The sequence below is a fragment of the Ammospiza nelsoni genome, chromosome W (assembly GCF_027579445.1).
Source record: "Ammospiza nelsoni isolate bAmmNel1 chromosome W, bAmmNel1.pri, whole genome shotgun sequence".
NCBI classification, from domain to species: Eukaryota; Metazoa; Chordata; class Aves; order Passeriformes; family Passerellidae; genus Ammospiza; species Ammospiza nelsoni.
In genome coordinates this window covers 5,449,998-5,472,805 of record NC_080668.1, presented here as the reverse complement: position 1 = coordinate 5,472,805, position 22,808 = coordinate 5,449,998, and the positions used below count along the sequence as shown (strand labels likewise).

At 44.5% G+C, this 22,808-nt stretch overlaps 1 protein-coding gene across 2 annotated transcripts in view; it reads right to left on the bottom strand.

The window, feature by feature from the left end:
• LOC132086181 (CBP80/20-dependent translation initiation factor-like) overlaps positions 1-22,808 on the bottom strand; it is a 484,412-nt gene that overhangs the window by 17,295 nt on the left and 444,309 nt on the right. For both annotated transcript variants that reach the window (XM_059491652.1, XM_059491654.1), the window contains exon 11: positions 15,162-15,317. In XM_059491652.1, the coding sequence (XP_059347635.1) occupies positions 15,162-15,317 (156 nt within the window). The remainder of the gene's footprint in view (positions 1-15,161; positions 15,318-22,808) is intronic.

The window sequence follows — 22,808 nt, the reverse complement described above, 5'->3', positions numbered from 1 at the left end:
TATCTTGAAAAAGTATAAAAGCAACATGTTGCTGTAATAAATCTCTCTTGCACCCTTCTGATGGAGTCATGGTACTTTGTGCTGTTGTGCTCTATAACGACAGGTGGAACCTGTTTCCATTGCTGGGGTGACGGGGATCGCAGCAATTGACCCTGTTGGAAGCCGAGGTGAGCATGACTGGGAAGGAATGGCAGAAACATCATATTGTGACCGACCCAGAGGCCCTGTGTGTTCTAGGCATAGATTTCCTCTGGAATGGCTATTACAAAGACCCAAAGGGACGCAGATGGACTTTTGGAATAGCTGCTGCAGAGGCAGAGGACATCAAACAATTGAACGCCTTGCCTGGACTATCAGAAAACCCATCTGCAGTAAGACTCCTGAGAGTGGAAGAGCAACGAGTACCAATTGCCACATCAAAGGTTCAGCACTGGCAGTATCGGATCAAGATCCCCATCCACAAAATGATCCGTGAGCTGGAGAGCTAAGGGGTGGTCAGTAAGGCCCACTCACTCTTTAACAGCTCCATTTGGCCTGTGCGCAAATCTGACAAAGAATGGAGATTGACTGTGGACTATTGTGGCTTGAATGAAGTGACTGCCACTGAGCACTGCCGTGCTGGACATGCTGGAATTCCAGTATGAGCTGGAGTGCAAGGCAGCAAAGTGGTATGACACTATTGACATTGCCAACACATTTTTCTCCATTCCTCTGGCAACAGAATGCAGGCCTCAGTTTGCTTTCACTGGGAGGGGCATGCAATTCATTTGGAACGGACTGCCCCAGGGGTAGAAGCACAGTCTCCCCATCTGCCATGGACTGATCCAGGCTGCACTGGAAAAGGGTGAAGCTCCAGAACATCTGCAGTATATCAATGACATCATTGTGTGGAGGAACACAGCAATGGAAGTATTTGAGAAAGGAGAGAGGATCATCCAGATTCTACGGGAAGCCAGCTTCGCCATCAAGAAGAGCAAAGTCAAGGGACCTGTCTGAGAGATCCAGTTCCTGGGAGCAAAGTGGCAAGATGGATGGCGTCAGATTCCCACTGAGGTCATCAACAAGATCCCTGCTATGTCTCCACCAACCAGCAAGAAGGAAACACAGGCTTTCCTAAGTGCCATAGGTTTTTGGAGAATGCACATTCCCGAGTACAGCCAGATCGTGAGCCCTCTCTACCTGGTGACCCACAAGAAGAGCGATTTCCACTGGGGCCCTGAACAGCAACAAGCCTTTGCCCAGATCAAGCAGGAGATCGTTCATGTGGTAGCCCTTAGCCCAGTCAGGATGAGACCAGAGGTGAAGAATGTTCTCTACTCTGCAGCCGGGAACAATGGCTTGTCCTGGAGTCTTTGGCAGAAGGTGCCTGGGGAGACTTGAGGACGACCACTGGGATTCTGGAGCTGAAGTTACAGAGGACCAGAAGCCAACTACACTGCCACAGAGAAGGAAATCTTGGCTGCCTATGAAGGAGTTCAAGCTGCCTCGGAGGTGATTGGCACGGAAGCACAACTTCTCCAGGCACCCCGACTACTGGTTCTGGGGTGGATGTTTAAAGAAAAGGTTCCCTCTACCCATCACACCACTAACACCACATGGAGCAAATGGAGAGAACGTGATACTGAATGGATATATCGTATCCCTTATCATGCACCAGCTGCCTGGAAAGTTGAATGGTGCATCGGACTGCTTCAAACTACCCTGAAGGCACTTCACGGGGAACCTGTAGAAATTGGGAAATGAACTTAGCAAAAGCCACCTGGATGGTCAACACCCGAGGGTCCATCAATCGAGCTGGTCCTGCTGAGTCTGAACCTTTGCACACAGTGGATGGAGATAAAGTCCCTGTGGTACACATGAAAGGTATTTTAGGAAAGACTGTTTGGATTAGTCCCACCTCAGGCAAAGATAAACCCATCTGTGGGATTGTTTTTGCTAAAGGACCTGGTTACACTTTGTGGGTAATGCAGAAAGATGGTGAAGCCCGCTGAATACCACAGGGAAACCTGGTCCTAAGTGAGAACATGTGTAAGGTTTTATTTTGTAGAGTTTATTGACTTTAGGTATGATGCAGATGGTAATAGAATAAGGGGTGCATAACGTCTTGAGTTGGAAATGCAAGATGTGGCTGGGGTGTGTATTCTATTGCCATCTGTTAGAGGTGGGGCAGTTATCTTCTGTTAATTGGGCCACCTGTTAAAACCAGGTGGGGCAGTTTTTCTTTATCTCTTCCACAACCAATCCTCCCTCTGGGGAGATATCTTCTGTTAATGGTCCATTGAGTCTCACTGCATGACTGATAAAATTACATCATCCCATTGTGAGATGCTCTGCACAGAGGGAGGAGCCAAGCATTCCTACCTGGATATAATCTGAAATTTGGAACACCACAGTCAGCCTTTTCCACTGGATTCCCAGAGCAGCAGCTTTCTTTTCCACTGGATTCCCAGAGGAAGACCAGGCCCATCTACACCACCACCAGACCTTCAGAGGAAAACTCCACCCTTCTACAGGATCACTGCTTCAACAGAACCACATCTGTCACTCCAGAAGGACTGCAGCCACCATTTAATGGGACTGCTACCAACACCCTGACCAACAGGGTGTCAGGTTGTATTCTGACTCCGTCGGTGTTGTTTTGTATTACTGCATTTTTGTTTTATTTTTATTGTTTCCCTAATAAAGAACTGTTATTCCTATCCCCATATCTTTTCCTGAGAGCCCCTTAATTAAAAAATTATAATAATTCGGAGAGAGGGAGTTTACATTTTCCATTTCAAGGGAGACTCCTGCCTTCTTTAGCAGATACCTGTCTTTTCAAACCAAGACAGCTTCTCCCCCTGATTCACTTTTGTTTATACTTTCTGGGGTCTGAGGCAAATGGTGTGACCTTGGTTCCCAGGCCCAGAAGGTTTGTTTAGTCTGACCAAAATGTGAAGAAAGCTAACTAGTCTTCTATATCAAGTTCAGTTATACACTAATGCAGTACAGAATCTAAAAAATATAAAAGCTAAAAACTTAAGGCATCACCCACATGCAGAGAGATGGTTGAGCTAGCACCAGAGTGCCCCCTGCAGTCTTGGGGGAATCATTGCACCTGCCCTGCCCAGCCAGGAGCCAACCGTGCCCCTACCGGCTGTGACCATAGCTACACCCAAGGGGAAAGTGCTTGACAGCTGAGAGAAGGCTGTTGTTAGGTTTCTGTTTTTGTTTGTTGCTGTTGCTGCCATTGTTGTTGCTTGTCTTGTTATATGTACATATATATACAGGCTAGTAAAGAATTGTTGAATTGTTATTCCTTTTCCCATGTCTTTGCCTGAAAGCCTCGTAATTTCAAAGTTATAACAATTCAGAGCGAAAAGAGTCACATTTTCCATTCTAAGGGAGGTTCCCGCCTTCCTTGCCAGACACCTGTCCTTTAAACCTTAACAGTAATTCAAAGAATTATTATTGCTCTGAAAATTTTGTCTTCACTCTCTTCTGTTTTCAGCAGAGAGCTGTTTGTTTGCTTTGAAAATGATGTTTACAGCATTTCAATGAGCATATGGTCCATCAGTGTTTACCTCATATTAGCCAAAATTTCAGGCAGAGTTTTCAAGACATACAACAGGTTTTTCCCCCCAGTTCATCTTTCTGCTGAGATGTTTGGAAAATGTTAGCCAAGCCCAAGGCACATACTATTAAGTAAGTTCTCCCAAACAGTTCACAGATTCTTTGTAGAAACCCACAAAATTATTTTAAACACAAGAACAAGGAAAAAAATATATAAATTAGGGACAAATATAAACAGGCAGTAGTCTAGAAATTCACTCCTGGAGTGTTTAGCTTGTGAGCCAGGCTACAAATAAAATATATACTCACCTTTTTTATTTTTGCTATTCTTTAGTAAAGAATATAATGTGGAACTCAAAGCAATAAAGTGGAGTTAGTATTATCAGCAACGATGAGACAGACAGGGAGACTGAGAGATGGTCAGAATCTAAATTTATTGTGGACTACCTATGCTTATATACTATTTTAGGAAGGCTAGTAATGTTTTACTACAATGATTGGGTTAGTCATCACATAAACTTATTCATTTTACAATATCTCTTGCTTGCAGAAGTCTTGATGTAATTTTCCTTTCCGGTAAGTCAGTCTGATTTAATCTTCTTGTAATCTTCAAAGCTGTTAGTTCTTGCCAAGGCTTCCTGATTATCAAATATCTTATGCTAACCAGGTCCAAAGTCCATCATCTGTCTTGTATATCCCAATGTAGGATTGATAAAGAAGGACCTGTGGTGGCCCAACTCCAGTCCTTCCTCTGTTGTGGTGTCCTTGATGATCCTGCTCTCTGCCAGGAAGACATGGTCAGAGAAAGTCTGTAACTTCACTTGGGCTTTTCTTGCCCCAGCTTCCCACTCACAAGGTTGGGACACACTTCCCTACCTCAAAAGGCAGTTATGAGGAGGAATATGTCACTGTCAAGTGCTCAGATATTTGCCTACTGAAGAACAGTCTTATCTACTTATGATGAAACAGAGACCATATCCTACCCCCAGACTTGAGCAGGCACCATCCACTGTCATGCTGCCCTCCAGGACCTCATCTGATGTGACTAAGCTGAACAAGGAGAATGCATTCACTCCATCTTGTCCATCAGGGCACCATGTACTCCACCTCATCCATTCAAGCACTATGTGCTCCACTACGGCACCAAGAGATACCAGTTGCAAGGGCCACAGTTCAACCTTTGCCTTGATATTTGGGTTGGGGAAGGCCCACAGTCTGACCACCAAGCCCTGGCAGAGGCAGCAGAGTAGGGCTCAGCAGACAGAACTGCTGGTATTCTGGGAATCATAGTCCAAGTCCATGCCTGTGGTAAGCTGACCATGACTGAATGCCAGACACTCACCAAAGCCACTCTCATGCCACAAATTGACAGGGGAGAGAAAATGTAATGAAAGAAGTACTAGCACTTTTATGACCACAAACCTGAACTCAACCAATTGCATTCATCATGTGCAATCTAATTCATATTTACTTAAAATATTTTGATGCAAACACACTATACCCATGCCACTGAAGCCACTGAAACTGCAAATCAACATGTGCTGGTTGTCAGTTGCCCCTGTACAGAAGCAGAAGAAATGTACACAAAAGTCACCCTGTAAAAAAGCTTCAGCAAAGACAGTCAAGGAGGACGAGGAAAGCAAAGAGGACGATGAAGCAGAACCATCACAAGGGTAATTTTCAGGGTCATCATCACGGCCATCACAGGAACTAGAAGAGGATACAGAAGAGACAACCACCACTCTATCCCTATCCCTGAGTGAGCTGCAGGAAATAGAAGAAAATTTCAGCTGTCATCCATGTGAGCATATTACCGCCTGGCTGCTCTGGTGCTGGGACAACAGGGTCAACAGTGTGAAATTAGAGGGTAAGGAAGCCAAGCAGCTGGGATCACTTCCTAAGGAACCAGACACTGACAAAGCAATGGGAAAAAAGATACAAGTCTTTAGTCTCTGGAGGTGACTCTTATCAAGTGTGAGGGCAAGGTATCCCTATAGAAATGATATTCCATGTCACTCAGGCAAATGGACTGCAATAAAGGTATTCAATACCTGAGGGAATTTGCCATGGAAGATATTATCTATTTTGACTTGGACAATGCACAGCTCCCCATGGATCCAGATGATGTCTTATGTCAGTGACCCATGTGGCAGAAATTTATGGAGTGCACCAACAGTGCATGAAACCCCTTGAAAATATTACTCTGGAAAGATGATGCACCACTGTCACTGTCATATTTTCTGAAAAATCCCTTTGCCAGGATTTCTTCTCCTGGGAAGCTGAGAAGCCTCAGACAAAAATTAAAACTATAATTATCTGATTGCTTCTCCTGTGTTTTGCTGCTTTGAAATGTGATTGGAGATTGTTTATCCAACATGTTAATTGTTTTTTACTTAATGACGAATCACAGTCCAGCTGTGTCAAGGCTCTGGAGAGTCACGGGTTTTTCATTAGTATCTTGCTAAGCCTTCTGTAAGTATCCTTTCTCTATTCTTTAGTATAGTTTTAGTATAATATAATATAATATAATATAATATAATATAATATAAGCCTTCTAAGAACATGGAGTCAGATTCATCATTTCCTTCCTGCCATGGGGGACCCTGAAAATACCACACACTACCAACAGTGGGTGATATGATTTGGCAGCTCTGGGAATATGAAGACAGTATACCTTCCTGTGTTGTTGAGGCTGTGGAGAAGCTGTGAGATAAACTGACTCTGGAGTTCCAGCAATTCAGAGAGGATATGTTCTATTCCCTACCTGTACGGGTCCATATTTCAGCAACTGACAGCAGGCATCCTCTTGCTCAAGAGAGAGGATATACAAGGTATACACCATGGGCTACTCTGTGGTTTTACCTACAGGACCACAGAGAGGATATGAGGAAGTGGGACGAACAACCCCCTCAATCCTAGATACACGGGTGAGGTAATTGCAGGGAAAACAGCCACAAATTTTTTTTTCCAGGAAAGTTGCTGCTCCAGTCTCCAGCGGACAGTTTTCCAGGCAGAATGGAAGGTCTGGTCATACTCCTGACTCTGTGGAGAGAAGTTACAGTCCATTTCTAGAAGATCTTAGCAGGGAACCTTGTGATCAGTATTAGAGGGGGCCTGCCTCCAGCTAGGTGGAGGAGAGGCATTACTGGGTTTACTGAAATGTGTGGATTCAATGGCCTGGCACAGCAGCCCCAGAGGACTACAAGGCATTAATAGACACTGGTGCAGTGTACCCTAATGCCATCAAGCTATGCAGGGGCAGAATCCATTTGTATTTCTGGAGTGACAGGGGGATCCCAACAGCTGACTCTATTGGAGGCTGAAATCAGCCTGATTGGGAATGAGTGGCACAAACACCCCCTTGTGACTGGACCAGAGGCTCCATGAATCCTTGGCATAGTCTATCTCAGGAGAGGATATTTGAAAGGAGCCAAAAGGGTATTGGTGGGCTATTGTTATAGCTGCCATGGAGATGGAGAACACTGAACAACTGTCTACCTTGCCTGGTCTTCCAAATGATCCCTTTGTTGTGGGGTTGCTGAAGGTTAAAGAACAGCAGGTGCCAATTGCTATCACCAACACTGCATCGGAGGCAATACTGCACAAATCAAGACTCCGCAATTCCTATCCATGAACTAATTCATCACCTGGAGAGCCAAGGAGTGATCAGTAGGACCTGCTCACTCTTTAACCGCCCCATATGGCCAGTGCAAAATTCTAACAGAGAATGGAGGCTGACAGTAGACTCTTGTGGTCTAAATGAGGTTGTGCCACCTCTGAGTGCTGCCATACTAGACATGTTGGAACTTCAATATGAACTGAAGTCAAAGGCAGCAAAGTAGTGCCATAATTGATATCACTAATGTGTTTTTCTCAATCCCTTTGCCAGCAGAGTGCAGATCACAGCTTAGTTTTACTTGGATGGGTGTCCAGTGCACCTGGAATCAACTGCCCCAGGGGTGGAAACACAGCCTGACCATCTGCCGTGGACTGATACAGACTACACTGGAAGAGGGTGGAGCTCCAGAACACCTCCAATACTTTCATGATATCATTATATGGGGCAATACAGCAGAAGTTTTTGAGAAAGAGAAGAAAATAAAACTAATCCTTCTAAAAGCCTGGTTTGCTATAAAATAAAGTAAGGTAAAGGGACATGCACAGGAGATCCAGTTTTTAGGATAAAATGGAAGAATGGACATCAGCAGATCCCAATGGAGATTTGTTACAGGGCTTTCAAGGGTTGCAGGAGTGAAGAGATAGACGAGAATCTTGACTTCATGATCAGAAGGCTGGATTTATTATTATATGATATATGTTACATTATTACTATGCTAATAGGAATAGAGAGAGAAGTTCAGAAGCTTGCTAAGCTAAGAATAGAAAAGGAATGAATAAACAAAGGAGCTCTCTCTGATTCTGTCCCAGAGAGAGCTCAGTCTCTGATTGGCCCTTAATTGTACACATGCAACATGGGCCAATCACAGGTGCACCTGTTGCATTCCACAGCAGCAGATAACCATTGATTACATTCTATTTCTGGGGCCTCAGCTTCCCAGAAGAGGGAAAAATCCCAAAGAAAGGATTTTTCACAAAAGATGTCAGTGACAGAGATTATTAATAAAGTAACAGAGATGTCTCCACCAACTACCAAGAAAGAAGTACGAGCTTTTTTAGGTGTGGAATTTTGGAGAATGCACATTCCAAATGAGTCTGATTGTCACCCCTCTCTATCAAGTGGCCCAGAAGAAGAATGATTTCCAATGGGGCCCTGAGCAACGACAAGCCTTTGAACAAATCAAGCAGGAGACAGTTTATGCAGTAGCCCTCGGGCCAGTCTGAACAGGGCAAGATGTAAAAAATGTGCTCTACTGCAGCTGGGGAGAATGGCCCTACCTGGAGCCTCTGGCAGAAAGTGGCAAGGGAGACTCAAGATCGACATCTAGGTTTTTGGAGTAGGGGATACAGAGGATCTGAAGCCCCCCATATTCCAATCAAAAAAGAGATACTGGCAGCTTATGAAGATGTTTGAGCCACTTCGTAGGTGGTTGGTACTGAAACACAGCTCCGTCTGGCACCCCAGTTACCTGTGTTGGATTGGATGTTCAAAGGGAGGGTCTCCTCTATACATCATGCAACTAATGTTGCATGGAGTAAATGGGTCACACTGATCACACAACAAACTTGGATAGGAAACCCCAGTCATCCAGGAATCTTAGAAGTGGACTGGTCAGTAGGCAAAGATTTTGGAATGCCGCCAGAGAAGGAGATAACACATGCTGAAGAGGCCCCACTATATAATAAATTAACAAAAAGTGAGAAGCAATATGCCTTGTTCACTGATGGATCCTCCTGTCTTATGGGAAAGCATTGGAGATGGAAAGCAGCTGTATGGAGTCTCCTATGACAAGTCGCAGAAACTGCTGAAGGAGAAGGTGAATTGAGTCATTTTGCAAAGGCGAATGCCATCCAGTTGGCCTTAGTCATTGCTGAACAAGAAAAATGGTCGATACTTTATACTGACTCATGGATGGTGGCAAATGCCCTTTGCAGGTGGTTGCAGCAATAGAAGCAGAATAACAGGCAACACAGGGGTAAACTCATCTGGGCTGCTGCACTGTGGCAAGATCTTGTTGCCAGGGCAGAGAACTTGGTTGTGGAGGTGCGTCATGTAAATGCTCATGTACCCGAGAGTTGGACTATTGCAGTTTGAATTTATTTTATTGATTCCTTGTTAAGTGGTTCATTCTGTTGTACCCTCATGTTCTCTCCGAGTTGGTTTACCCCTGGGTTTTACCCTCCCTCAAAGCTGTCGCTCGTACCATTCCCCGCCCCTTGTTCCAGCTCTTTCCCTGCCTGTCAAGGCAACCCAGCCTCTTATTCCCAAACCTTCCCTGACTGCAACAGCCTTTTGGATTTCCCCTATTCCTCGAAGCCCCATTGGCCCATGTGACCCATCCTCTCCACCCTCCTACCCCAATTGGCCCCAGACACTTGATGTAATCCCCTCACTTCTCCCCTGAAGATTCTCTGTTTGTTAGCTGTTTGTATCCACCCCCTGATTTGTATCTGTACAAAACTCCTTGCACAGGAGTGCCAAGGGCTCTTTGTTTCTGATCCCTTCACCTGGAATAAACCCTTTCTTGTGGAACCTCAAGACAGAGAGCCTTCTCCTTTCTCCTCTGCCTGGTCCCTGTCGTGGCTTGTGTCTGGCCCCATAGAGCAAGTGGCTCTAAAGGTTCTGCCTCTGGTAAATCCCATACCAAGGCAGTTCCCCACTCCTGGTGTGGCACCGGAGTTCTAAGAGCTAGCCTGGGTTCCAGCAGTCACTTCATTGGGCCACTGAAGAACATTGGAACAACCAGCAGGTGAATCAGGCTATTAGGATTGAAGTGGCTCAGCTGGATTTGGATTGGCAACACAAGGGTGAATTATTTCTAGCTCGGTGGGCCCATGATACCTTGGGCCATCAAGAAGTGCAACATATAGGTGGGCTCATTATTGAGGGTTGGACTTAACCATGGGCACTGTCACACAGGTTATCAATTGATGTGAAATGTACTGCAATCAAGCAGGCCAAGCAGGTAAAGCCTCTGTGGTATGGAGAGGCTTGGCAGATTGACTATATCATATTCCCTCAAACCTGTGATGGCAAGTGCCATGTGCTTATGATGGTGGAAGCAACCTGGATGGCTGGAAACATATCCTGTGCCCCATGCCACCACCCAGAAAACTATCCTGGGCCTTGAAAAGCAAGTCTTACGGTGACATGGTACTCCAGAAAGAATTGAATCAGATAATGTAACTCATTTACAAAACAACCTCATAGACACTTGGGGCTAAGAACATAGTATTGAGTGGGTGTATCACATTCCCTATCATACACCAACCTCTGGAAAGATTGAATGATGTAATGGATTGTTAATGACTACACTGAGAGCAATGGGTGCTGGGACCTTCAAATGTTGGGATAGACATTTAACAAAAGGCCACCTTGTTAGTCAATACCAGAGGATCTGCCAACAAGGCTGGCCCTGCCCAATCAAAACTTTTACATATTGTAAGTGATAAAGTTCCTGTAGTACACATTAAAAACATGCTGGGGAAAACATCCAGGATTATTCCTGCCTCAGGCAAAGGCAAACCCATCTGTGGGATTACTTTTGCTCAAGGAGCCAGGTGCACTTGGTGGGTAATGTGAGAGGATAGGGAAGTCCAGGGTGTGCCTCAAGGAGATTTGATTTTGGGTGAGAACAGCCAATGAATTAAATTGTATTATATTAATAACTGTCCAACACTGTGTACTGCCACTTTTATGGCAGCTGCGTGCACTTCACCTCACTAAGCACCTCATGGCATGGATCTTAACTACAAATGTTCTGGGGATCTGAGCCTGACTTTTCTCTGATCTTCGCACTCTCACCAATGAAGAATGAACTTTGATAAAACTGAACAAGTGCAGCAGCACTGGAATTGGAACTGACTCAAATGTGCAACATGCAACAATCCAACACCTCACACCATCTTTCTTGCTTGAAAGACTGTTACCAAGGATGAAGACCAAAGTCACAGACTAAATGAATTCAACAAACTTTTTTTTTTATTTTGGTGGACATTTTATGAACACTTGCAGAGGTGTTCCATAGACTAAGGGAATGATGTCTGTATTGTATATTTATCAAAACAGATAAATAGTGAAGGTGATGGAATATTGGGAAATGTGAAACTTGGCATGACATAAATGGTATGGAATAAGGGGTGGATATTGTCCTGGCTTCAGATGATATAGAGTCAATTTCTTCTCAGTAGCTGCTACAGTGCTTTGTTTTGGATTCAGAATGAGAATGGTGTTGATAATACACTGATGTTTTGTTTTTTTACTAAGTTGTGATTATCCTGAGTCAAGGAGGTTTTTTTTTTTTTGTCTCATGCTCTGACAGTGAAGAGGTTCACTAAAGAAACTGGGAGGAAGCACAGCTGGGACAGGTGACCCAAACTGACCAAAGAGATATTCCACACCATAGAACGTCATGCCCACTATATAGACTGCAGCCAATCTGGGTTTGGGAAGGATAGTCTGGCATCAGTCAGTGGGTGAAGAGCAATTGAATTGTGCATCACGTTTTTTTCCATTTTGATTATCATCATTATTATTATTATCATTTACCATTATTACTGTATTTTGCTTAATTTTCAATTATTAAACTGTTTTTATCCCAGCATACAAGTTTTACTTTGATTCTTATCCCCATTCCACAGGGCAGGGGGGGGGAGGGGGGGACAGTTGAGCAAGCAAGCAGCTCCATGGTGTTTAATTTTCAGCTGGGCTTAAAACTATGAAAACCCATTAAATTAGTACTCCCATAATGGAATTATTATTGGAATTACAGCATAGCCTCCACTGTTCAGTTGTGGAGGGGAATAAGAGAGCGGCTTTGGTGGGTGTCTGGCACCCAGCCAGAGTCAACCCACTACACCAATCCATCCATACCTCTCAATAAATAATACTGCATTGTCACCTGATGCCCCAGCCATGTCCCCAGCACAGATTCCTCACTGAGACACCTAGCACCAATTTCCTTGTTGCCATCCTCCTTCCCACCTGGGCCAGTTCCACAACTAATTATGGTGTTAATAAGTTTTTATTTGTGGGGAAAGGAAAGGAGCTGGAGAGAGGAAGCTTTGCAGGGGAAAGGAAAGAGACATTCCTGGCTCATTCATCAGGCAGCTTTCCCCTTCCTCTTGTTTGCTGATCTTTGACTGAGTCTGCCAGAGCTGTAAAGGAAAAGGAAGAGGAAAAAAGGAAAAAAAAAAAAGAGAAACTAAAAAGCAAGAGGAGCTAAAAGGACAGGCAGAGGGAGAGATGTTATCTTGTCTCTGATAATGATTCATTGTCAAAGGATGGGTGAATGGAGGCAGAGAGCTAAGCATGATTGTGGACAACACAGAGGGGTTTTGCTGGGGGATGCCCAAGGGGGCAGGAGTTAGGGGCAAGGGGATGAAACTGTACACAGGGGCATATGTGCTGATTAGCAGGAAGGGGAAAAACCCAGTGAACCTGTCCTGAGGAAAGTGGGGGACCCAAACCTTATAGGCCATGGTAACACTCCCTCCTGTCCTGGAACACCAGCCCATGTGTTTCATGAAGCTCATCAAAGGACAAGTACTCTGCATGATTAGGGAATTTTCACCCTATCACAGAGCACCTGGCAGAGCCAGTTTGTGCAAATATCCTTGTCCTCTCCTGGGTAAAGCTAGAGGAGCTCACCACCTCCTCCTCATCTGAGTCTACAGCCTGACTTTGGTTCTGGCAACCATCTCAGAGCCTGGCACCTATCACTACTAAAAAATAGGTGGTCGTGATCTCCTGGGTTGGCCCTGGGCATCACAGTTACCTGATGGTGGCAAAAAATGATGGCAAGATGAAAGCCTATCGCAGAGCCATGGAAGAGAAACAGCATGAGTCAAGGTCACAACCCTGTGGAGAGAGCAGTCTCAAATCAACCATTTTGGGGCAGGAGTGCCAGAAGACAGGCGCACCCATGTCAGCTAAGAGTCTTCTCTGACAAACAACACCACAGGGACAAAGCTGTCCTCCTAAGGAACAGAGATGTATTTTTAAGAAGCAGGCAGAGAAAAATCCTGGCAGAATAAGGGCTGGGTTGTGTCATGACTGTGATGGGAAGCAGAGGGAAATGAGGACTTTGCTGGATGCCTAGATCTTCCCCATAAAGTGACACATACCTCCATGAGCAGAGATTTTGGGGAAGTTAGGCTATTCTTAGCATCCCTCTCCCACCTTCTCCTCTGGATATGTAGGCCCCATCACAATGCCTGCACTCTTTCTCACTGCTACAGTCACCATCTGTGAGCCCTACATACAATAGTACTGTGAAGACAAAATGTTTATTATGTGTTTTCATTCAAAGAAAACTTCCCATACATGTTAAAAGTCACTGTCAGCAGTTTCTTTATGCTTCCTTTGGCAAGGGTCTAGCAGAGAACTTATTTTACAGCAAAATATTTATGGCCCAACAGAAGCACTACTGACAATTTGAGATTCACAGCTCCAGCCCTGGGCAATGAGGCAGGTTTTTCTGAGAAAGTCTTCTACAGACAGCAACAAGAGACAAAACCACCATTAAAACAGGATGGGGGGAAACCCTCCTTGAGTTGCCTTTTCTGTTTGTCCTCACCAAGATATCCGCCACCATCTCAAACCATGAGATTCTCAGGCTCTGAAACAAACTCATCTGGAGCTTGGGTTCTGAAATGTTCCCAACCCTGGTGGCAGGGCTAGATTTGTGCTGAACTAGGTGAGGAGTAAGGACATGTGGAACCTTACTTCTCTGCTCTTCTCTCCCCTCGGTCCATCTCATCTATTCAGGGGACTTCACCAACTTTAAGAAGCTTTTTAAGCCCCTTGGGTGTGGATTTTCGCAACACTGGGACTGGCAAACTCAAACGTTGGGTTCGCAATCCCAACTGTTGGGCTTTGCAAACCCTTGGACAAAGGGTCTTGCTTGAAGCACATGCCCTTATTTAGCAAAAACACAATATGCAGGAAAAGCCAAGCATCTGTGCAGGCGTAGGTACTTTTGAGGTGGGAAGTGTTGATGCTAGCAAAGCAAACCTCTAGGAATCATAAAACAAACAATCATAGAATGGCTTAGGTTAGAATGGACCTTAAAGATCATCTCATTCCAAACCCCCAGCCATGAGCAGGGGCATCTTTGACTAGACCAGGTTGCTCCAAGCCTCATCTAACCTGGCCTTGAACACTGCCAGGGATCGGGGGTGTGGCAGGACGTGTCCTCCCCCTCTCTACCACAGATAGTTGGTGCATAAAGAGATAACCTAGGGGCTGAAAGGCCCAGCAAGGGGTCATCTCTGACACCAAAAGGGCTCAGTCCTCAGCTACAAATCACCATCTTAGTCTGGAGAGCAGATGTGGGAAGAGATAAAATAAATATTCTTGACTGAGACACACTGTTTTGCAAACTATAAAAGACACACAAGTTATCACAGAGGTAGAAGCCTTCTAAACACACACCCTGACAATTGTTTGAGACTTCTCCCCAGAGTTTGGATGCAGATTCCGTGGTTACTTTCCTGGGAATTGAGGGAAAGGATCTCGATGTGTGCCCCACCAACAATGGGATGGTAAGATACATGGAATCCTAAGTTGTATGATTTCTTCACTAGCTGTAAAATTAATAGGTACCTTTAACCTCGCACTGTATATATCTACTAGTATTCTCTCTTTTTGTCCTTATTCCTGTGTGGTATTAGTTTAAGTCTTATGTCTGTTAGTTTTGTATCTATTAAATAAATAATTCATTCTACAATGGACTGAATCAGCCATTATTAAAGAACTTGGGAACGAGAGTAGGTTTTGGGGTGGTGGCTGCCTCAATAAAGCTACTGCCTGCTGCTGGAGGCCTGGGAAAAAGTCAGGGACTTATCTAAACCTCCACATCCTTTTGTAACAGGGGGCCATAGCTTCTTTGGGCAACTTCCAGTGTCATTTATGAATCATGAGCACCTCAGAGCTGCAACGTAATAGCTTGGCTCACCAGTGGAGAAGGACAAAGTCTGAAGGCATTTACCTCCCTAAGGCAGGTATAAATGGGGCAGACAAGAACTCGAAAGGGCTCTCCCGTGCTGCTTCTCATGGCACTGAAGACTTCGCAGAGAAAGGTGATAAACCCCAGCCAGCGTTCCACATCCCGCTGCTGCAACTCCTCCCGCATGGTGAAGTCCTTCTGCAAGAAAGACAGAGACAACAGGCTACATCAGCAAAACCACATCACCATGAGAGAGGCAATGGCTGTCTGGAGAGAGAAATAAGAGAAAATTGAAATGGCAGGGGAGAAGGAAGACAGACAGTCTCTTTAGTAACAGCAGGGAGATTACTCAACACATGTGGAGTAGCTGGAATTTCAACACAGCAAAGCCACCAGAAAGCAGGTACTGGTAGAAATATTACCAACCCCATCAATATCTGTCATGGTTTGTGCTAGACATGGAGTCTCCCATGGCCTGCCATCCCCCCTGGACCAACATGGGGACTCTTTTCCATATGCACAACCAAGATCAAATAAAAGCAGGAACAAAGAGGTTAAATGAAATCCAGGAGAAAGACAATGAATGCTGGTGGCCATGCTGGGTTTGGTGGTCCAGGTGGACTTGTCCAGCCTGTTCATTCCTCTATCTTTAGCACAACCAGTGTCTGGCCAGAAGCATCCTAATGGCCTGGCTACTCCCTGGGATCTCACAAAATTATGGTAATACTGGGTCCCTGACAGACCAGAAAAAGATCAGTGCAGCCTAGGCTTGGCATTGAAGGGTCACCCTGCTCCTGAGCTGATGGTTGCCATGACAAAGGATTATCCAAGTGACATGATTTATGGAGCTGGGGAGTCCTCCAGCTGGGGACATGTTGTGGGTTGACACTTGCTGGATGCCAGGCACCCACAAAAGCTGCTCACTCACTTCCCTCTAAACCCTCTGCATCTGGACAGAGGAGAGAAAATTTGACAAAGGGTTCATGAGTTAAGGACCTGGAGAGATGGCTCACTAAATAATATCAAGGGCAAAATATTACAACGACCTGATGAGGTCTTCAGGGTGAGAGAAGTGGATGAGAATCTTGGTTGATGATCAGAAGGCTGGATTTATTGATATATGATATATAATACATTATAACTATACTAAAAAGAATAAAGAGAGAAGTTGCAGAGGCTGCTAAGCTAAGAATAGCACAGAAAAGAAAGAATGACAAATTTCTGTGTCCAGAAGAAAGCAAGGACAAACTCTCCTGTGAGTGGTCAGCAAATCCAAACACTCACAGAAGCCCAATCACCGCTGCACCTGTTGCATTCCACACCAGCCGATAACCGATAACAATTGTTTACATTCTTCTGGGGCCTCAGCTTCCCAGAAGATGAACAAATCCCAAAGAAAGGATTTCTATGAAAAAATGTCTGCGACAGCAAAACAGGCTCAAATTAGAGATATAAGGTGAATTTATTACTAACAAAATCAAAGCAGGATAATAAGAAGTAAAACAAGACCTTAAAAAAACACCTTCCCCCCCACTCCTCCCTCCTTCCCAGCTCTGCCTCCTACCTGAGTGGTGCAAGGAGACAGGGAATGGGGGTTTTGGTCAGTTCATCACTGTGAGAGTCTGTCCAAATTTTCCCTCATCTGCCTCACGATTGTCCTTGGGAGACCACTGAAGAGAAGACCCCCCTGTCTAGAATATCTGGCTCTGAAGGAGAAAAGTCACACACCAAGGGCCCTGAGACCTGAAAGCTCAGTGTTAAGCTATTGTTTTCACAGGTGTGTTTGCTGTATGCTAAGAAGGGGGCACCGTGCCCCATTTGCAACAATAGCAGCTTTGGAAGCTCTCCCACCTCTCAGCCTGGCTGGACTTCTCCTGAGTTTCAGGTGGTCTCCCACAGAAGACCCTCACCTGTTTTACAACCACCGTGACAGACAGACTGAGATGTAAGAAGCCTCTTCATCAAGGATTGAGACATGAAAAGGCCCCTCTGCTCCTTCCAAGGACTGGGACTGAAACCCCCAACCCGGGGGAGGTGTGGGGGGGAGGCAAGCTGACCAAAGCGAGATGTTTGCCTGCAGGTTGTGACCACTGAACCAAGAAAACAATGGCTCTCATTTACTGCTGAGAACATAGACTACCTGTTGCATCTGTTCCCTATTGTATCTGTTTCCCCTCCCTCACAATTTTCAGTAATAAAAACCTCTGAGTTAGCTAGAGCCTTTGAGATCTCCCCAGCGTAACAGGCGGATCCTCGACAGGACTGGACCAAAGGACTTCGTCTCTGCGTTGGTAGCAATATCCCCTCTCCCTCTCTCTCTCTTCTCTCTATCTTTTTCTCTCCCTTAATCCCTCTATCACATTTTTGCTGTGGTTATTTCAATAAAACTGCATTTGTTTTGATTATCACTGCAAACCCCCTTGTACCGTGTTGGTTTTTGCACTCTGAGATCACTCCTACGAACCATCAGGTCATCTGTTCACTAGGACAGATCCTGACAATCACCCATTTATTTCTCTTGCTGCTCAGGGAGAGGAGTCCTTCCCCTACTGCACCATGGAGTCCCTCCCACAGGAGACAGTTCTCTGCAACGTTCTCCAACATGAGTCAATCTCACAAGCAACAGATCTCTGAGAACTGCTGCAGCGTGAGTCCATCCCACAGGCAGCAGTACCCCTCAAACTGCTACAACATGGGTCACTCTTCCACGGAGTGCAGTCTTTCAAAGACAGGCTGCTCCAGCATGGGATCAGGACCCCTCTCTCCACAGATCTCCCACAGGATTACAGTCTCCTCTAGACATCCACCTGCTCTGGCATGGGGTCCTCCACAGGCTGCAGGTGGATCTCTGCACTGCTGTGGACCACCATGGGCTGCAGAGGGACAGCTGCTTCACCATGGTCTTCACTACAGGCTGGAGCACCTCCTCCCCCTCCTTCTTCACCAACCTTGGTGTTTGCATGCTGTTCTCCTCACACTCATGCCTTAAGTTTTAGTTTTCATATTTTTAGATTATGTACTGCCTTAGTGTGTGAGTCTGAACTTCATATAAAGTGTTAGTAAGTTCTCTTCACAGGGTAGTGAAACAGAGTGGAAATTTTTCAGAGTAGAAATCCATTTTGGATTTAGGTGAAATGCGCCACTTTGAATTATCAAGTCTGTAGCTTGCAAGCATAACTGTTTTGGTCTGCATTCAAGACTGCCTGTTCTCACAAAAAACCTATGCTCGAAAATACTGCTTCAGCCGAAGGACAGAGATAAGAGGGGCCCCTTGAACTTCAAACAGACGGAGACTGCGGCTGAGGCTGTGGGAGACAGGGCCGGGTGACCCAGGAGTTCTTTCTATACTTTCTGATAAAAAACTAGATGCAAGGGTAACTAGCTGCAAGTGTAACTAGCTGCAAGTGTAAAACCAAAGCTCAAGTTGCAGAAGACAGGGCAAGATGATGCAGGAGTTCTTTCTGTACTTTCTGATAAAAAAAAAAACCAAACCTAGCTGCAAGTGTAACGGGAAACCAGTAAAATGAACATGTATGAACCTATGGTGAAATTTTATGCATATAAATTAGTAAGGGAGACAAAAAGGTTCGGGAGTTCTCAGGGGTGCACATGTCCTTTAGGGGGACAACGATCCCCACATGCATCCAGTGCTGTAATAAACATACCAGCTTTATAACTTTTACAAAGTTGTGCAGTTTTTTTCTTTCTGCAAATCAGTAGGTAGACAAAACAATCCTTTTCCAGCTTGAGAACCAAGGACAGCCATTACAGCCTCAGGCCCAAAAAGCATAAGCAATAGCGAATTGAAAAGAGCAAACAAGGAGGATGGGACTCCATAACCTGAAGCTGTAATTGGACAATTAACCTCAATATGTAAATGGACCAAAACTTATAAAAGTGTGAAGATTCATGACCAGTTGTCTATCTTGTGTCCATTTTGGGTCCATCTTGGGTGTAGCCACAGCCAGGCTCTTGTATTGCCCAAGGTGTATCCTTTAAATGCCTTTTTATAAATACCTACTTTATTCCTTTAACTCTGTCTAGTCTCTGTTCCAGGTCAGCCTCTCTAGGCATCAACATGTTCTCACTTCGCTCTTCTTAAGTCATAATTAAAACTGCCCCACATCCTTTCTTATTATTTCTTTTTAAACATGTTATTACAGAGGCGTTACCACCATTTCTAATTGGCCCAGCCTTGGCCAGCAGCATGTCCCTCTTTGGAGTCACCAGGGATTGGCTCTGCTCCTAGCAGCTTCTCACAGAAGCCACCTCCGTTACACCCCCCCCCTCCCCACCAAAAACCAGGCCATGCAACCCAATAAAAGAGAAAAAAAAGAGGGTTTCCCAAAGGCAGGATATAAAAAGGGATGTTTGTGTTGGGAGTGTGTGACAAAAAGAAAAGCAAATAAAAACCTTTCTAAAGGATGGCACAAGAGAATGCATTGCACTCAGAGACAAGAGGATTTCTCTGTGCTCTCTGCAATGCTACAGAGCTTCTTGCATGATATCTGATGTGATTTTGTTTGACTGTCTCCATGGTGACCATTCCTTGGTATTTAAAAGTAGTAGACACTACATAGTAGAAAGTTAAAGAACAGGACAAGTTTGTTATCAACACTGTGTGTTCCCAGTGCATGTTGCATGACATTTGAAATCCAGCAACTAAATAAGTTATTCTTTATCTTTTTCATCTCTGTTTATTCCTACTGACTGAGACAAAGGGCTTTGCTGTTGTGAATGCTCTGACCTGCTGCTGTATTCTGGAAAGCCAGAGAGATATGAAGCCACCATACCAAAGTTTGGTCTCATGGCCTGGACAACACATAGGAGGTATTTCTTTTGAAATAAAGGTAAGTAAAGCAGCTGCTAAAGAAAGAGATGCAAAATTATTTACATGACAGAACTCTATGAACAGAAGATCCAAGACAGGAGCTATTTATATGTTTCATTACAAAAGGATAAAAAAATTACATCTGCAGGAAAAAAGCTTTGTAAAATAACTGAGGCACTTATTAACCAGACAGTGATGACTAATTTATCTCTATACCCATTTCTGTAAGGCAATTGCCCAACTGTGTCTGTGACTCTGAAGTCAACCTGCAGCCAGATCTTGTTGGGTCTTTTCAGACTCTCTGGGGAAGTTTGCAGAGTTCATCCCTTTATTATCCAGTCAGTCCCATGGAGGAGAGAGTTATTTTCCAGCTCAGGTTATTACCCCAAGGTTACCAAATTATTCATTTTGGAGTTTTCACTTGTATTTTAATTTTAAAAAATGTCAGAGAAATTATGTCCTGACTACTGAGAAATTAAAAAAAATGAGTGATAGCATCCCATGTCCCTCTTCTGCTTCATCCACCCATAAGGCGCGCAAAAAACACCCTTTGAACCATGGAGCTGTTCTTTGTTGCCCTGAGATGTCTCCCTCCTCTGACACTGAGCTGTCTTCCACATCTGTCTTGGGGTGACTTCATAATACTGTATCCCCTATCGTCTGCTTTATGCCCAGACATGAGTCCTGGACCTTTAAGTTAGGTCTGGGAGAGAAGGTGGTGGAATTCATTCGGTGGCCTGTGTTCAAAACTTTGCTCCAGTCCGAAACACCAGAACATCACCAGGGGCCCCCCCATGCCTCGGCCCAGAGGTCAGATCTGGATCCCGGAAGGAGCTGAGCCACACTTACAGAAAAGACTCTGAATTTACCAACTCTCCTCCACAACAAAAAAGTTCATTATCTAACAATATTCACTCTTTTTTGTGCCTGCCAGCACCCTGCTTGTTAAATAAACATTTTTTTTCACTTTCCTCAGAGCCTGCTTTGGAGACATGGGCTGCTGTAACCTGCCTTCTATTAGAGGACATGCTCATTTCAGGATGTTTTCTCATCATTTGTCCAAAACCGGGACTGTTGGAGAATTTTGCTCAGAAATGGCTTATAGAGTTTTGTTCAGACATGCCATAATCATATACAGCTGATGGAAAAGTAAAAAGGCAGCTGTGAGGAGCAAATTCTCACAGCCTGTTTCTGTAAACAGCTAAGTTCTCAGGCAGTCTTCTCATAACAGGTAAACATTCTGTCCTTGGCTGTTTTGGGAACAGACATGGAGGTTTTGAGAACCATTCATATCAGGGTGAGAACACAAATCTCGGTTTCAATAACAAACCACAGGTATTGAAAACAAAGGGAGGGATTAATGTTTTGGCTGTAGCCTATGATGAGCTCGGGTTTTGCAATATGTATGAGCTTAATTAACACGGTTATAAAAAACTGCCTGGTGAATCAATAAATCGGAGTTCGATGCTGATCAAAGGATGGGTCGTCTCCCTTCGCTTTCCACACGGGACAACATCTCACATGGCTCTGGACCCCAAGCCATCCTGCCCCTTCCAGGTTGGATGTGCTCCAACAGCTCTCCTGTCCTGCCTGAGAAGGTCCACACTGATGCACACAGGGAACAGTGTAGTATTTCAGTATCCTTGGGGCATGCTAGAAAAGTCCTAGCATCTTGGGATAACCACATGAGCTCTGTGGTCCCAGATTACTGGGAAAGAATAAAAAGCACCACAGGAAACTCTCTTCCCTCCTGTTTCTGCTTCAAGCACATTGCCCTTCTCCACAGCCTTGCAAGAGAGAAAACTGACTCTTCAACATTTTAAGAAAATATTTTCTGTAAAAAAAACCCCATCAAACTAACCAACCCAACAAAAAAATTCCATAAAATAACCCTCAAACCAAACCAAACCAAACTCATCAGACCCAGGATGGGAGCTGAACAGGAAGGAATGCCACCACTCAGTACCCTCTTTTTTCATCCTATGGGACCCAGTGGGTGATGCCACCAAGCAGAGACACCAATGAACACTGCCCACAACTTTGCATCTGAAGAAGACCCTTGCAAAAGAAAAGGGACTGGGGTCTTTTTTTTTCTGCTTGTGTAGACTTTGATGAACCTCCATGAAGGACAGGAGCAGAGGATGGAATGTGAGATGGATTCAAAGGTCACTGTGAAAAATGTTTTTGTGATTCGTGTCGATCGGCAATGGAATCAGCAAATGCTTGTATCTGCTGTGTCAAAAGTGGACGCGTTCCCTGGGATAACTACAAAGAACGGTTTTGAAACTTTCTGACCAAATAAAGCATTGCACAAGAAAGTAGAAATATAGTAAAGACATGAGGTAGAAAAACCACTGATGCTTAGAATAAAATAGATGAAGTTGTGGTAAAGCTAAGGGATATTGCAACAAAGCGACTAAATGCTTATATATAATAAAATTCTTGATGCACTTGTATGAGACTAAAATTATGTAGCAGACTCTGGTGAAGGGTTTCCCTCCAGATGACCACAAGATGGAAAGGAAGCCAACGACCACCTGGAAAGATTATGAAATTGCTGATCCCAGCTTATTGATATTTGCTGATTCGGAATAATACAAGCACACTGTAAAATGCTGTGTAGGCTTAAAAAAAGTATATACACTTTGCCAAACTTGTAAGTGGTGTGTGCTGTTAGTGGAGTGGTGACTCCCCAGCCACCCAGGGCTGCTTGCTTGCTTTCTTTAAAATAAAAAATATAAAAATGAAATTTGGTTTGGCTATTGAAATTTTATATTAGTCACCATTAACATTTTCACCTAGATGGGGCACAATTTTGCAAAATGAGATTGTTTGCATGTTCTTTGCAAAAGGGAAGT